Source organism: Paramisgurnus dabryanus, chromosome 5, assembly GCF_030506205.2.
Source record: "Paramisgurnus dabryanus chromosome 5, PD_genome_1.1, whole genome shotgun sequence".
In the NCBI taxonomy this organism is placed as follows: Eukaryota; Metazoa; Chordata; class Actinopteri; order Cypriniformes; family Cobitidae; genus Paramisgurnus; species Paramisgurnus dabryanus.
Window position 1 is genome coordinate 3548730 of NC_133341.1, and position 15408 is coordinate 3564137.

At 38.4% G+C, this 15408-nt stretch overlaps 1 protein-coding gene across 2 annotated transcripts in view; it reads left to right on the forward strand.

Moving 5' to 3' along the window:
• The window catches only part of adgrv1 (adhesion G protein-coupled receptor V1), a 691082-nt gene that overhangs the window by 246155 nt on the left and 429519 nt on the right, over nt 1-15408 (forward strand). For both annotated transcript variants that reach the window (XM_073814613.1, XM_073814614.1), the window contains exons 5-8: nt 1898-2002; nt 2155-2268; nt 2416-2978; nt 3293-3563. In XM_073814613.1, the coding sequence (XP_073670714.1) occupies nt 1898-2002; nt 2155-2268; nt 2416-2978; nt 3293-3563 (1053 nt within the window). The remainder of the gene's footprint in view (nt 1-1897; nt 2003-2154; nt 2269-2415; nt 2979-3292; nt 3564-15408) is intronic.

Below are 15408 nucleotides of genomic sequence, written 5' to 3' on the forward strand. Positions count from 1 at the left end.
AGTGCAAGTTGTTTTCAGTTTTGACAGCTCTTACATTTATTTTATTCTAGGATTAGTCTAATCCCTGTCTGTGAAACTGTCCCGATATGTGGTGTTGCCGGCTTTGTCTTTGACGACAGGAAAAATCACAGACACACAATATCTGTGAGGATTATGGCACGCAACGCACATAAGATGGTCTAGCTGTGTTTTGGTCACTTTTAAAGCTGGTCTAGCTGTGTTTTGGTAATTTTTTAAGCTGGTCTAGCTGTGTTTTGGCCACTGTTTAAGCCGGTCTAGCTGTGTTTTGGTCACTTTTTAAGATGGTCTTTTGGTCACTTTTTAAGCTGGTCTAGCTGTGTTATGGTCACTTTTTAAGCTGGTCTAGCTGTGTTATGGTCACTTTTTAAGTTGGTCTAGCTGGACTTATCTGGTCATGCTGGAAGACCAGCTGACCCACCAGCTTGACCAGCTTTGCCAGGCTGGTTGGACCAGCTTAGACCAGCTACTGCCACCTCAAACCAGCTAAAACCAGCTACCAGCTTATGCTGGTCTTTGCTGGATTTTTCAGTAGGGGCAGTCTTTTTTTAGGTCTTGCTGATGAGATTGTTTTCATAGATAGACACCACACTAGCCAGCAGTGCTAGCTTCTTAGTTCCTGATATTAAGAGGCAAGCACTAAGATAAAAAATACAGAAAAAAACGAACTAACCTATCCTACCCAAAAAAGTGTGTTTACAGTAAGTTATGATTGTTATGTCAAAATGTAAACATGTGAAAGATTGTTAAAGCAGTTACCTCAGTATTAAAATGATTTCAGAATGATTGTAGCCTGTAGCTGCTCAATCCTACTGAAACATCCAGCAAAGACCAGCATAAGCTGGTAGCTGGTTTTAGCTGGTTTAAGGTGGCAGTAGCTAAGTCCAGCTAGACCAGCTTAAAAAGTGACCAAAACACAGCTAGACCAGCTTACTACACCAGCAATACCTGCTAAAACCAAGCTGGGAGACCTGCTAAAACCAAGTTTTGAGACCAGCTCAAACCAGCTCACCAGCTTATGCTGGTCTTAGCTGGATTTTAAGTAGGACATGGTATAACATGCTAAAACAAAATTGTCTATTTTGTAATGAACCTGACATATACATGAGGATGGTAGAGAAACTGAGGCAGAAGAAGGAAGAAGCAATGTTGTAAAGGAGCAATGTAAAATCAGACTTTAAGAGATAAAAGTGCTAAAATAAAAATGTCATAGAAAGGATTAAATGTTACTTTCTAACACATGTTAAAATATTGTTACAACATTAATTTTATATTTAATGTTTAAATAATGTTTTGGCAGATAGAACCTTATAATTCTTAGCGAAAAGTGTTGTTTTAGAATTAGAAGGTTCTATCTGCATTTGACCCCTTCCAAAAATTCACATTTAGAAATTTGAGAGGATTTTGATATTGTATATTTAGAATGCATTTATGGTCCCTGTTATTTTCATGTTTGAAAGAAACTTCTTCCCCATGTAAGTTTTCCTATATGTAATGCAAAAACTTTGAAGCTCAATATCTCAAAACTGCTCAGAACGCAGATAGAACCTTATAATTCCAAGGGGACGATATGCCTGAGTGCAGAGGTTGCCCAAATGAGAGTCCAGGGAAACGACTGAGCTGCTACTTTGGTAATAATGTATGGTTTAGTGTTGTCATCGAGATAAAATGTGCTTATATGAGTTTTAATTTTTGTTTTAGCACTTAATTCCCTATGCAAGGTCTGTAGATTGTAGCTAAGACAAACAATCTACTCTAGAGGGACTTGATTATTTTGTGGAAGTCTACCAGAAGTTAAGTTTGGGCCACGAAAGCTGTTTGTTTATGTTGTTGCTGCTGAAACTGTATATAGCAGTGAATAGTATTTGTTTATGTTTAGACCACCCTTATTACTGTGGAGGAGCCAAGAGGTAGGAGTCAGTTTGTGCCCTTAACACTCCTCAGAGAGAAAGGGACCTATGGAACTGTGACAGTAAACTTTGAGGTGAGTAACACCAACCAATTTGTTATTGGTACAGTAGCAATAATTGGATGTGAACAGTTAAAAAATTATTTTGTTTTTGACATGTGAGCCTACTGTAGATTAATTGTAAAATTATTTGTGCGAATGTATGTTTATTTTTTTGTGGTTCATAGATTTTTGGAGGCCCAAACTCTGCCAGTGAGGATCTCAGTCCAGAAATGGGGAACATCACTATTCCTCCTGGTCGTGCTGTTGTAGTTTTCAGCGTCATGATACAAGATGACAAGGTATTTTCACCATGCATAGACAATGTATAACATTCATTCATAATAACAGCAGAATGAAACATCAATGACATGAACTGTGTGTTGAAGTCTATGAATAATTATTTGCATTACTGTATGACTTATTTTTTACCTAAATGTAATCACTAGATTCCAGAAGATGATGAGATCTTCACCCTGCAGTTGACAGAAACAGCTGGTGGAGCTTTGCTCAATCCTTACAGAAGCAGTGTGCAAATCAAGATCTCCCGTAATGATGCTCCAGTCCGGTTCTCCAAGCCCACTGTAATTGTACCGGAGAACGTTGGAGTTATCTCTCTATCTGTAACACGTGGTAGAACCGAGGATGGTCTTCTGATTGGTTCTGATGACAGAACAGTTTCTTTAGCCTATGCAGTCATTACAGGCAGTGGGGGGGCCAGTGCAACACCGATGGCCGATTTTGTGGATCTACAGGTGGAAAGGATGGTTGTTTTTCTTCCAGGGGTTCATGAAACAGAGCTCAGATTCAACATTAGAGAGGACAGCATTCCAGAAATTGCAGAGTCATTCCAAGTGGTTCTTCTAGAAGAGACACTCTTGGGTGATGCAGTGCTGTTGATTCCAAGTATGGTTCAAGTTACCATTGAGCCCAATGATAAGCCTTACGGAGTTTTGTCAATCAGTCCTTATCCCACACAATCACTTATCATCAATGAAGACCTGACCCAATCGTGAGTAGACTTTTAGGGTGGTAAGGTTCTAGCAATACTATGCATATGCTAAGCATTATTGAAACATTAGGTCATTATTTGATTAATTGTGTGTATCAATGTCTCTTTGTGGAACCATGTGGAAATACAAAAAGTGCTAAATACACATTACAGTGATTCATTGGCTGCAGATCCTTAAGCCAATAACATTAGAAAATGGTCCAAAATCTTCTGTGAGGTGTTGAGCTTACTGTATCTCTAGTAATTTGATCATTTTCATACCGGTCTAATTTCAAGTTCTTTCTGCAATATTTATCATCGTTTTTCTGTCTTAGATTTGAGGGCATCATCATTGTGAGGAATGGAGGAACTCACGGGGCTGTTTCAGTTAAATGGAATATTACAAGAAACTCCATGGATAGGACTCTTGTCTCTGCAGACCTTAACCCCACCTCGGGTACGTTGAGGTTTGCAGAGGGTCAAATGAGTGCTATACTTCCATTAAACATCACTCAGGACAACCTTCCTGAAGAGGCTGAGGCCTTTCTCTTTAGACTGATCCCAAACTCTGTAGAAGGAGGGGCTGAAGTTGATGAACCTATGGAGGTGAGTGATTGGCTTTGCCTTTTGATTTGATGTTAGATTTCTGGCTTTGTTTTGTTTTGCTAATATATTTAGAGAATATGATTGGATGGCAAATCATAGTTTGGTTATAGTTCAGTTCTGGGGTGGATTTAGTTTTAAATGACTGTATGATTTGATGGTGAAGAATAATAATAATTAATAATAATTATAAAAATAATAGTTTGTTACATTTGTATAGCGCTTTTCTGCAGCACTCAAGCACTTAACACTCTGGGGTCGACGGCGGCGCGGGCGTTGCAAACTCTTTATTTTTCAATCACTCCGCAAAGAGACTTAAATTACTCTGTAATGACATACAGATATGCTTTATACATCATTTAAAACGTTAAAGTGTCTAGTTTTTCTCTGTCCACTCCCAATAAAAACAGAATGTTGTGCTTTCGCAAAATTAAGAAAATAAACATGATGCACGTTCTGTTCTCTCTCCCTCAGTGAAGTCCTTTCAGAAACGCGTCAGAAAAATAAACTGTAACTTAACGAATACTTGTCGTAGAAACAAAAGATAAATGTCTACATAATGCTTGGAATGTCTCCTTTTAAATGATGTAAGTGATATTGAAAACAGATATTGACATTCGGTGTAAACTGTATGAGAAGGAGGAAAAGTACTGTATTTCTCCAGTTACCTCATTATCTGTAATGAGAAGAGATCGCCACACCCCCGCGCCTTTGAAGTGAACAAGCAGAAACATCCATATGCATGACTCGTGCCTCCTGCAGTCAATGGATATCCACAATCCAGTCTCTCCATTCCTTGTATTTCCATCCGATTGCACCAAACATGACATCTAAATCCTTATTTCCTTGCGTATGTGTGTCAGTATCTCCAGACGCGAGTGTTTTCTTTGTTCTTCCGTCAAACAGTTCACGCGATTGGAACGCACATACACAAACACGCGAGTCAGGAAACTCGACGCGCTTTTTGGTATTCTTATAAAATACGCGATTGCAAACAGTACAATCCTTATTTAGTTGCGTCTAAGCGCATATCTCCGCACAGCAAGTTTATTAAACACAGGATCACTCGCGTGTGTACACATTCACTGCATTCATGATCAACACGTGAGGTAATGGCGGCGGCTGTAAACAAACATTGATAAGTTTACCACGCGTGTCCCTTGTTGTGTTTCTACTATAATGATTACAAAAACACAAATAAGAGTCCAGACAACGATAGGCAGTTGTTCTTTTGAGCTTTTTCCTGCACAAAAGTAAACCTCTCGCTGGTCAACCAAACACTAACCCTGTGTTGAAGTGTGTTCATTTAACGATGGCCAAACAGTATCTTTACCATGATTAGGCTACTATGGATTTTGAAAGGTAACTTATACTTGTGAAATGAATAGAAAATATTTCAATAGAAATATATATATATATAATGTGTGTGTGTGTGTGTGTGTGTGTGTGTGTGTGTGTATTTACATTATATTGAAAAGTAAACCTTATCATGGTTTTACTACAGAGAAAGTTACATTCCTGTTGAACATCCCCACAAGGCTCATTATGTGGCTCATTATTCAACTCTTTTGTCTCTCAGCTGTCAATCACTGATTATTCAGGAGCTTTCCCGCCTCCACGCATACAGCCTTTCCCAAGCAAGAGTGTCTTAGAAATTGTAAATCAATATCTTGCTTTATTTGATTGAGTAGGCCATATGATTTTCACATCATTTTGAAGAAAAAACTCTAGACTACTAGATCCTGTTTTGAAAAGTCTTGGGAAAACATGTTTAGAATGAGTTTTGTGGAGTTATATCAGTGACTTAAAAATTTTGCTTTTTCAAAAACCACGCATAAACATTTTTCTCTCAAAAATACAAACATACATGTTGATTATATAATATTGTAGCTCAATTTGTGATGAACACAGTGTTATGAAACTTTTGCCATTAATATGTTTTTAAGCAACTGAAAAAAAGCACAAATGTCAGTGCATGTCAAAACTTCCCCAGGGCCCTAAAAACCCCTTAGACCCCAGAGGGTTAACATATGAAAGGGGGATTCTCCTCAACCACCACCAATGTGCAGCATCCACCTGGATATTGCGGTATTGTGCCAGAACGCCCACCACACACCAGCTTATTTGTGGAGAGGAGACAACTCTAAAGCTACCCTTTAATTTTTGGAAGAAAAATTTCATTATTCATAATGTTGAAATGTTGGGCTGGGTGGATACAGGGGTGGCCAGGGACATGTCTACAGAGGCACGGGCCTCCCTTGGCCTCCGTGTAGAACTACCACTGTCTGGGCTACATACTACATTCTCCTGCGCCTGTACTATTCTGATGACAAAATTTGTGTTATGCACACTGTACGCGGACCCTCGCACATTCGCAAAAATGGATCTATACTTTTAGCTTAAAGGTGGCGTTTGTAAATTTTAGCAGCATCTAGTTGTAAGATTGCGAGCTGCAACCAGCAGCTTACCCCTAAATTTCAAAATGCATATGGTAGCTGCCACAGCCGCAAACATGTCGTTGTTAGGGACGTAACACACTCTATAGAACAGTTTTTCTTTTTAGGGCTACTGTAGAAACATGATGGCGACTTCCATGCAAGGGATGTGTATGGAGATAAAACCGGCTCATTTTAAGATAGCAATAAAAACCATACCGTTCATTATGTATGAGTTTATACACCACTGATAATATAGTTATGTACATTATATTGCATTTCTGTCAGGATATCCTTCAAAAAGTTACACAATGCACCTTTAAAGGTGACCAAGAGTGGATTGAAATAATATTTTACATTGTTCTTTGATATCTAAATATAAGGAATGTGGCTTTTTTAAGTGAAAAAATTATCCAGAGACGGTTTTACATGTCCATTTACAACCCTAGGATTTGCCCTCATAATGAAATGGTCTATTATGACCTTATTTGGAAAGGTCATGCATAATAATAATGAGCTGTGCTCTGATTGGTTGTTTTCCAAGGGGATCACGTCACCACGTCACCATCAGGACTTAATCGCAAGATGTTTACATGACTCGAGCTAACCTCTTCAACTCTGTTTACGCAGTTTTTATTTTTTTATTATTCAAACATAGCCTAATACAGAGCACAAATGATGACCTCATATATAGGGTCCACTGTTTTAATTTACTTATGATAAAAACAAACACGTCTTGTGGATATATTTCATTATTCTGTGCCGTGATGAAGACAGAAACATTATGACAGTAGTGGTAAGGATTTGATACGCTGCTGTCGCGTTATTTGAGTTGTTTCTGGATGAGAGGAAAATTGCTGTCAGCGAGTCTTGTTGATGGAGTTCAAGGAAAACTTCCTAATGTCAAGTTTGAATTCGCGCTTAAGGTGAGTGACACATAAAACCACAGGCAGGAATAATTATAAACGTGTGTAAATAGGTTGTCATACAATCTATGTCATTTAGTTTGGTAGTTAACTATAGCTAAGGTTAACTTTACCACAGACGCATTTTGCATTCGATCTCGACAACACTGTTAATTATTGTTAATGTTGTTTGCTCACTAAGCAACTAAAATTTTTAACTAAAATCAACAGTAATAAAATCACTACTTACGGTTTGTGGTAGGGGTTGTAATGCCCATGTTGCCCACTTTTTTAGTATCAAACGCTGAGCGAAGCCTGCTTTATTTTGTCTCAGGTTTGAAAAACTGTCCGTGGTGAAATGGCCAGAGTAAACAAACTACTTTAGATATTAAGCAACGCAGTTTTGAATTTCTCTGGTATCTGGTTGTGCCTAGAACATAACATTTATATCCATCTTCTGCCATTTTCCCCCATGCTTGTTTCTTCTCAATACCTGCAAAACTTCAGATGATTCTGCTGTTTACGTCCGGCTGGCTTATAATATGGGCGGGTATATAGAAATGTTGGGGGTGTATATCTTGACAGTTACGTCACTGTCGGTGTTATGTTGAGATTGGCCTGTTTTTTGGTGGACTTTTGATACTCTTTAGTTTAACAAAGATACAGTTGTATGACCATAGGGCTTGATTGATATCAAAGGTTTTGTTCAATTATAAGGTCACCTAGCGGTGCAGGCATACATTTTTTTTTTGTTTGGCCTCAGAATCTGCTCATACTGTACATCAGCATCTCAAATCTGGTGAAAAAATCACCTTTCATTGCGGAGTTATAACTATTCATGTGAAAAAAACAAAAATGTACAGGTAATTTTCAGTTTTTTGCCATTTGCGGCCATTTCTGATGGAAATTTTAATATAACGCCTACAGAGGTTTTTGTTCAGAAGGTAATGTAATGTTCTTCCTATGTTGTTTTGAGTCGATCGGAATAATGCTCGCAGAGATATTCGCAGGTGTTTTTAAAAGCTATTTTGCTGCCCGGGGCTGACCGTTTTTTAAATTCTGGCATATTTGGTATCGTTGGACTTGGCAACTATACAGGACTCTAAGGAAACAAGTTCCATGAGAATACGTTGATTGCAGCCAAAGTTATAGGCGTATAAAACGTTTGTCTTACCACTAGGTGGCGCTGCGACGAAACTGTGCATGCACACTCAGTTCCTGACTGGCATCACAAGCACCAAGTGTCGTGTCAATAGGCCTACGTTTGACGAAGATACAGCCTAAAATCTGTTTTTTTGCGCTCTACGTAAAATTTGTTGACGGGCTATACGACAACGGATTGGTTTATCGAAATTCTTTTGATAACTTTTTGCCGGGAGGGTCTCTAGATGCTACATACCAATTTTCGCGGCAATCGGGTAAAAACTCTAGGACGAGTTTGCAAAAGTAGGTTTTACGAATAATTCAAAATGGCGGAAAAATTTTCATTACGGAAAATGACGTCATAGGGTCCAATCGAATCGTCTTGAGCCAAGGAATCAGAGGAAACAAGAATTTCGTTTCTAGGACTTACGGATCAGAAGTTATAAGCAAAAACATGAGTTCAACTTTGGACTGTTGGTGGCGCTAGCGGGTTAGAGATAGAGACTCCAAATTTGCTGTGGGGACACATTGGACTGTCCTTTATCAGTGTGCCAAATTTCATAACTTTCCTACGTACGGTTCTATGGGCTGCCATAGACCGCAATGGCGGAAGAAGAATAACTAATAATAAATATAGCTGCAAGCAGCAATACCGGGGTCAAGCCGAAAAGGGCACAGAAGGGTGTAAAGTTGAGTTTGGATAAGAATACTAAAGAACCTATGTAAACCTCATGATTTCAGATGAAAAAAACGCAAAAGTAATCAACAAAAATAATCTATGTTATTGACAATCATGGAACATTAGAGCACAGAAGGACATGTGAGTGATGTTTGCAGTGGCATAATATGGGTCACAACATGTTACAACACGTTGAATCAGTCAAAAGAGACCATCCCCATGTCTCTAAAATGTTCTGATGCAGAGAAAAAGCTCTTTCAAAAACGGTTCATAAGGTTTTCTCATTGGTTGCTAGAGAGTAAATTCTCATCCACCAGTGATTATAGTCCAACCCTTGAAATGAAGAATCCATGATGACTCATGGTTTTAGACACTGCATGAAAAGTGGGATTTTCGTCCCCGTAAGCGCCTGTAGGCTCCCGAAAATCTCCCGAATTTTCGGCAGCTTTCCTCAATTTACCAGCAGCGAGCTTCGCGTTTGTCTGTGTCACAAATTGTCATAAACGAACCATGATGTAGGTGGAGAGCCCCGCGCGGGTGCGATGCCTCTAATTAGCATATGAATAGCAGCGAAACCTCTGCCGGCCAGTTAGAGCGTCTCTGGCCTAATTAGCATGTGAATAGCAGCAAAACTAGAGTAACGGCCCACTTGAATGTAATCACTCAGTATTGGCTGAAGCCACAACTTTTAAACAAGTAAAATCCCCCGTGAATGGTTGGCAGATGACTTCAAGCCAATCACAAGGGATTTTTCTTGTTTAAAAGTAGTGGCTTCAGCCAATACCGAGTGAGTAAATTTAAGTCGGGCCGTTACTCTAAAGAGGGGGGTTATTGGGCACCCTGGCTCATTATAAATGTAAACCCCAATAATAATAATAATAATAAATAATTTATGTTATCATTTTTTATATATTAATGTCATTGTGCTATGTACTACATTATTCACAACATCAAGGAATATAAGAGAAAACAAAGAGGTTTATTTATAAACACACAGCTGTTTATTCAAAGAAAGAGCTTTATTTATAAACACACAACTATGTACAAAGCAGCATAATGTCTCTTATATTGTACTCCAAACACGTCAAAAAGTGCCTAAGATGTTCGGGAAAGATCCCTAAAAATCTTTTTCAAAGTGTTGAAAAACAACCTCAAAAACGTTGTAAAAAAGTCACTTTTTCACGCGTATATGGTGAGTTGCCCGGTACTTTGGTATCGCCTCTAATCTGGATTGCAGCGTGGCACAGAGCTCGGAGAGTTCCAGTCTGCGAGAGGGCGGTGGCCGCACAATCCATCCAGACACCCCGCCAACAATGCCGTATTCCTCATCAGATATGAGATCTATGGTGGCGCACTTCCAAATGTCCATCTCATTCTCAGCCAACACACTTCGTCTCGCTTCCAGCAACTGTAATACAATCAATAAGGACAATAAGTGACCTGAAAAATACTCACATTGACAAAAAACTGATCTAATATAATAAATCTTACCATTTTTCTTCTGGATCGACTCCGAGCTAAACTTTTCGCATTTTCCGCCTGCGATGCGAGTTCAGGTTGTTTGTATCTGAAACTCCGGCGTACCGACTCATAACACGTCTTACGGGCAGCTGGAAAACAATTAAATGAGACTGGTATTAATAAAAAGAGTCACGGTATAATTAAACAAGAAATGAGGAAAAACATTAGAAGTTATACTTACAAACAATGTCGTCATTCTCAGCAGTAAATCTGGACTTTCTGAAATAGCCCCAAGCAAATCGGAGGTCACGGCTTTGATATGAGGCGACGTTAGTCTGTGAAAACAAAATGTGTGGGTTTAAGCTCGGATCTATTAACGTATCTATTTCCTTATACAAGAATAAAAACATATTCTTTAAATCGTAACGTTACCTTTGCTCTGGTTCATAGCGCCTGCAGTGTGCCTCAGAGACGCCGTACAGCCTCCTGTAAGTTACAAGACAAAAAACACCTCTTAGTTATAAAACACACAGCTTGGGCTACTTCAAAAAATATGCTTATACATAAAATTATTCTTACCGCAATCTTGGGATTGTGCACCCGTCTGCTCTTCTTGGAGAGTTACAAACACCAAACCAAACGTCTGTTACGCTTGTCGACACTGCTGTGTGAGCCGTGACCATGACCTCGCACATGATTGGACGAAGGCGAGAAGCCTGTCGGGCTCCTCCAATCACATGCGAGGTTATTGATATAAGGAAAATCTTGTGAGACGTGTGCGCATGCGTATGATATAAACAACAAACGCGATGTGCCGGAAGCTCTGTGTGAAATCAACACAGTGTGCTGTCAGTTGAAAGATGTAAGTCCCAAGACTGAAGAAACGACCTCGGCGCTTCTGTAAACATTGCAACACTGAAGTGTGTCATACACAGTATTTTGACCACAGAAAGCGCTATTTAAAAAATGGAGTTTGGGAGAAAAAAATCCAAAAGGGCTACGTCAGATAACGTACAGAGCCTGCTGCTACCCAGTCATGAATCCGCTGTGAGTGATGTCCCGTCATGTGTAAAGACCCGGAAGATAACTTTACTGGAGTTAAAGAGATTGGTGAAAGTGAAATGCACTCCGAGGACCCAGAAAAAGAAGTGATTGAAGAATTTGAAGAAACGCACCCAGCGAATTTCAGTTCAGACAACGGTGAGCATAAATACATATTTTTTATATAAGCTTGGCTTGCTTTACGTATGTTATCATTTTAAACAATACTAAAACATATCAACAAGTAAAGTAAAATAAAATCAACAAGTTAAACAAAAACGTTGGAGTTAAATGTGGTTGATTATCACTGTTGTTGTTATTTTAATAGTAAATTATAATTGAATAGGAATATCGCGTTATAATGCATAACGTTATCTTCTGTTTGTTGTTTTTCAGACGAAACAGCAGATGACCAAAGCATTCGTCTTTTCCTGGACATCTCTTGTTGTGTGGTAAGCATGAAATTACATTTGGATATACTAGTATAAAGTTCAATACATGCTAATCCAGAGCTGAAATGGGAAAACCTAACAATTTTCACCCACATGATTGTTTTCCACTCTTAAATTTCTGTTAGTTAACTAATGAAAGCAACTAAAGTATAAACACACTTTATAAAGTATTAAAAAATCCTAAAATGAAGTTGAAGTGGATGAAGTTCCCACAAAGTACTTAACTGGTTCATTGCACTAAAGCTAGCTGTTTGAGATGCACATGATCTTTTTCAACTACAGTTTTCAAATCTTTTCATACTCAAATGGCCCTATTGATGAGAAATGAACATATTAATTATGTTCTTTTTAAATCTCAAATGACCATATTAACAATGGGCTTTTCAATCTCAAATGGCCACATTTATGATGGACTTTTCAATCTCAAATGGCCACATTCATGATGGACTTTTCAATCTCAAATGGCCATATTAACGATGGGCTTTTCCATCTCTAATGGTCTAATGGTGGTGCTGAGTATGTGCATTGCATGTGTTTTAAATATGTCCTTTAAAATTTCATAGGATGACTATGTGGATGAAGAGGGGGAAATCCTTGCTGAGGAGCAGAGTGAAGGCTATCCTCACATACAAGATGGGGAGGAGCATGGAAGTGATCAGGCCAGAAGTGAAAAACCAGAACACTTGTTAATGAAACTTTTGGGCATGATGAAATTGACTGGTATCCTCCGTGACGACTTCTTACAGTATGTGGGTTGTCCAAAATGTATGACAGTGTACATGCTTACTGAAACCTATGAGCTCAGACGGGATGGTACAAAGGTTTGCAGGACTTGTGGTCACATCCCATTCTATAATCACCCACAGCAGAGGTCTGCATTAAGGAAGAAATGTGGCTCTGCCTTGCTAAGCAAGACTACATATTTGAGCAGTGAAGAGTATGTCCATCCAATACGTTCTTACTGATACAAGAGTGTTGTGCAGTCTCTGGGAGGACTTGTTAAAAGACTTGGATTTGAAGAGAAATTAGATGAAAGGCGAAAGCGGGAAATGCCAAAGGGTGTGTTAGGAGATGTATATGATGGACAAGTATGGCAGGATTACCAGTATGTGAATTCAATAACTGTAGTCATGCCACTATGCACAGTTTCCTTGCTTCATTCCCTTCCAGACAGACATTTTGTTGTTTGACATGTTGTTTGATGTTGTTTGCATAGAATGCACAAATTGAGCCTGATTAAAACTCTGTTAAAACAATTAAAATTGTTGAAATAAATTGTTTTGTGTATCTTTTTTTTTACCTAACATTGGTTATTGCTAATGACATACAGAGATATTCATATATACTGTTGGCCTGGACAAACTGAATCTACTTAAAGGGATAGTTTAAAAAAAATTAGGGAAAAATATTTTGATAGTATTGTGATAAATGATGAAGAAAATATTTTGATAAATGATTGTCATTAAACTTAAAGATGATTTTGAATTACTCTGTCCAACATCTCCGCTTAGTTAACTGAGTTGAAAGATTTTCTATTTTTAATTCATTTATAATTATAATTCTCTTAGTGTTATAAATGGTATTATAACACAAAACTCATGAATAAGTCAGTCATTGAATAAACTTGATTCTCCACTGAAACACACACAAAACTGCGAAAAATACAATACAATGTGCTGTTTATGTCAATAAACACTGATCACCTGAATGGTGACTTTCATTAACAAAAATGGTAATTTATCATTTAAAACTAAACAACATGAATAATATTAGAGCAAAAAACCTCTGACATTTTAACAAATATTTAAGTAGTTAAAGTTCTTATTAGTTCTTAATTCTGTAAAAAAGCTTAAATAATCATAATATTCAGGGACAAAGGATTATGGGTATAATATATTTTTAAGTATATGTCCAAAACTCAAAATATTAAGTAATGTTTATATCATTAAGACAATATCTGGGTTAACAGTGTAGCATACTTTGAAAATAAATCAATTCAAGCTACAATTTAAGAGTTTGTAATTTGGCTATACTGATACCAGAGATTTTATTAAAATCAAAGTTTAAAACCTCTCAGAATGTCACCTGAGTAAAACTCCCCCAGCTGCTACCCTCATTTGCATTTGTATAGCTCACAGCATGTTCATTTACATGTTAAAGCCTCCCCTAGAATTAGGGGAAGGGGGGACAACTTCAGAGCAAGACCCACGTCAACTTCTGACAACTTATGGCAGTTTTCGGTGTTGGCTGCAAATTGTCATGCGCAGTCGTATACTTGGAGTTTCACAACAATCTACAGTGCCACATTCTGGCGAAAATTCCACTTTTCATGCAGTGAGATGTGCTGTTGCAGTAGTTTTAGGCAAAAATAGCTATTTTCTATCTCCAAACCACTAGGTGGCGCTATGACAGAATCGTGCATGCAACCTCAGGTCATGACTGCGTTACATCTAGCTAGTTTCATGACTATACACTTTAGTTTGGCAAATAAATAGTTGTATGACCATAGGGCTTGCTTGATATGAAAGATTTTGTTCAATTATAGGGCCACCTAGTGGTTCAGGCATACCAATTTTTTTGTGTGGCCTCAGACTCTGCTCATACATCAGTGTATCAAATCTGGTGAAAAAATCTCTTTTCGTTGCAAAGTTATAACCATTTATGTGCAAAAACCACAAAATCTAAAGGTAATTTTTTGTTTTTTGCAATTTTCGGCCATTTCTGATGAAAATTTTAATATAACGCCAATAGAACTTTTTGTTCAGAAGGTAATGCAATGTTCTTCCTATGGTGTTTTCGAGTCGATCGGAATAACGCTTGCGGAGATATTCGCGCGTGTTTTTTAAGTGCTATTTTGCTGCGCAGGGCTAACCGTGAGGCGAATTCTGGTATGTTTGGTATCGTTGGACTCGGCAAATACTCAGGACTCCTAAAAATTAAGTCCCTTCAAAATACGTCAATCGGAGCCAAAGTTATAGGCGTGTAAAGCATAAGTCTGACCACTAGGTGGCGCTGTGACGAAACTCTGCATGCACTCGTAGTTCCTGACCGGCATCACAAGTACCAAGTATCGTGTCAATAGGCTTAAGTTTGCCGAAGATACAGCCTCAAATCCGTTTTTTTGCGCTCTACGTAAAATTCGTTGACGCGGTTTACGAAAACAGATTGACGAATTGACATGAATTCCATAACTTTTTGCCGTGAGGGTCTGTATATGCTACATACCGATTTTTGTGGAAATCGGGCAAAAGCTCTAGGACGAGTTCGCAAAAGTAGGTTTTACGAATAATTCAAAATGGCGGAAAAATTTTCATGACGGAAAATGACGTCATAGGGTCCAATCGAATCGTCTTGAGCCAAGGAATCAGAGGAAGCAAGAATTTTGTTTCTAGGACTTACGGATCAGAAGTTATAAGCAAAAACATAAGTGCAACTTTGGACTGTTGGTGGCGCTAGCGGGTTAGAGATAGAGACTCCAAATTTGCTGTGGGGACACATTGGACTGTCCTTTATCAGTGTGCCAAATTTCATAACTTTCCTACGTACGGTTCTATGGGCTGCCATAGACCGCAATGGCGGAAGAAGAAGAATAACTAATAATAATTATAAGAAAACTAACGGATACAATAGGGGTCTTCGCCCCTTCGGGGCTTGACCCCTAAATATAGCTGCAAGCAGCAATGCCGGGATCAAGCCAAAAAGGGCACAGAAGAAAGTAAAGTTGAATTTGGA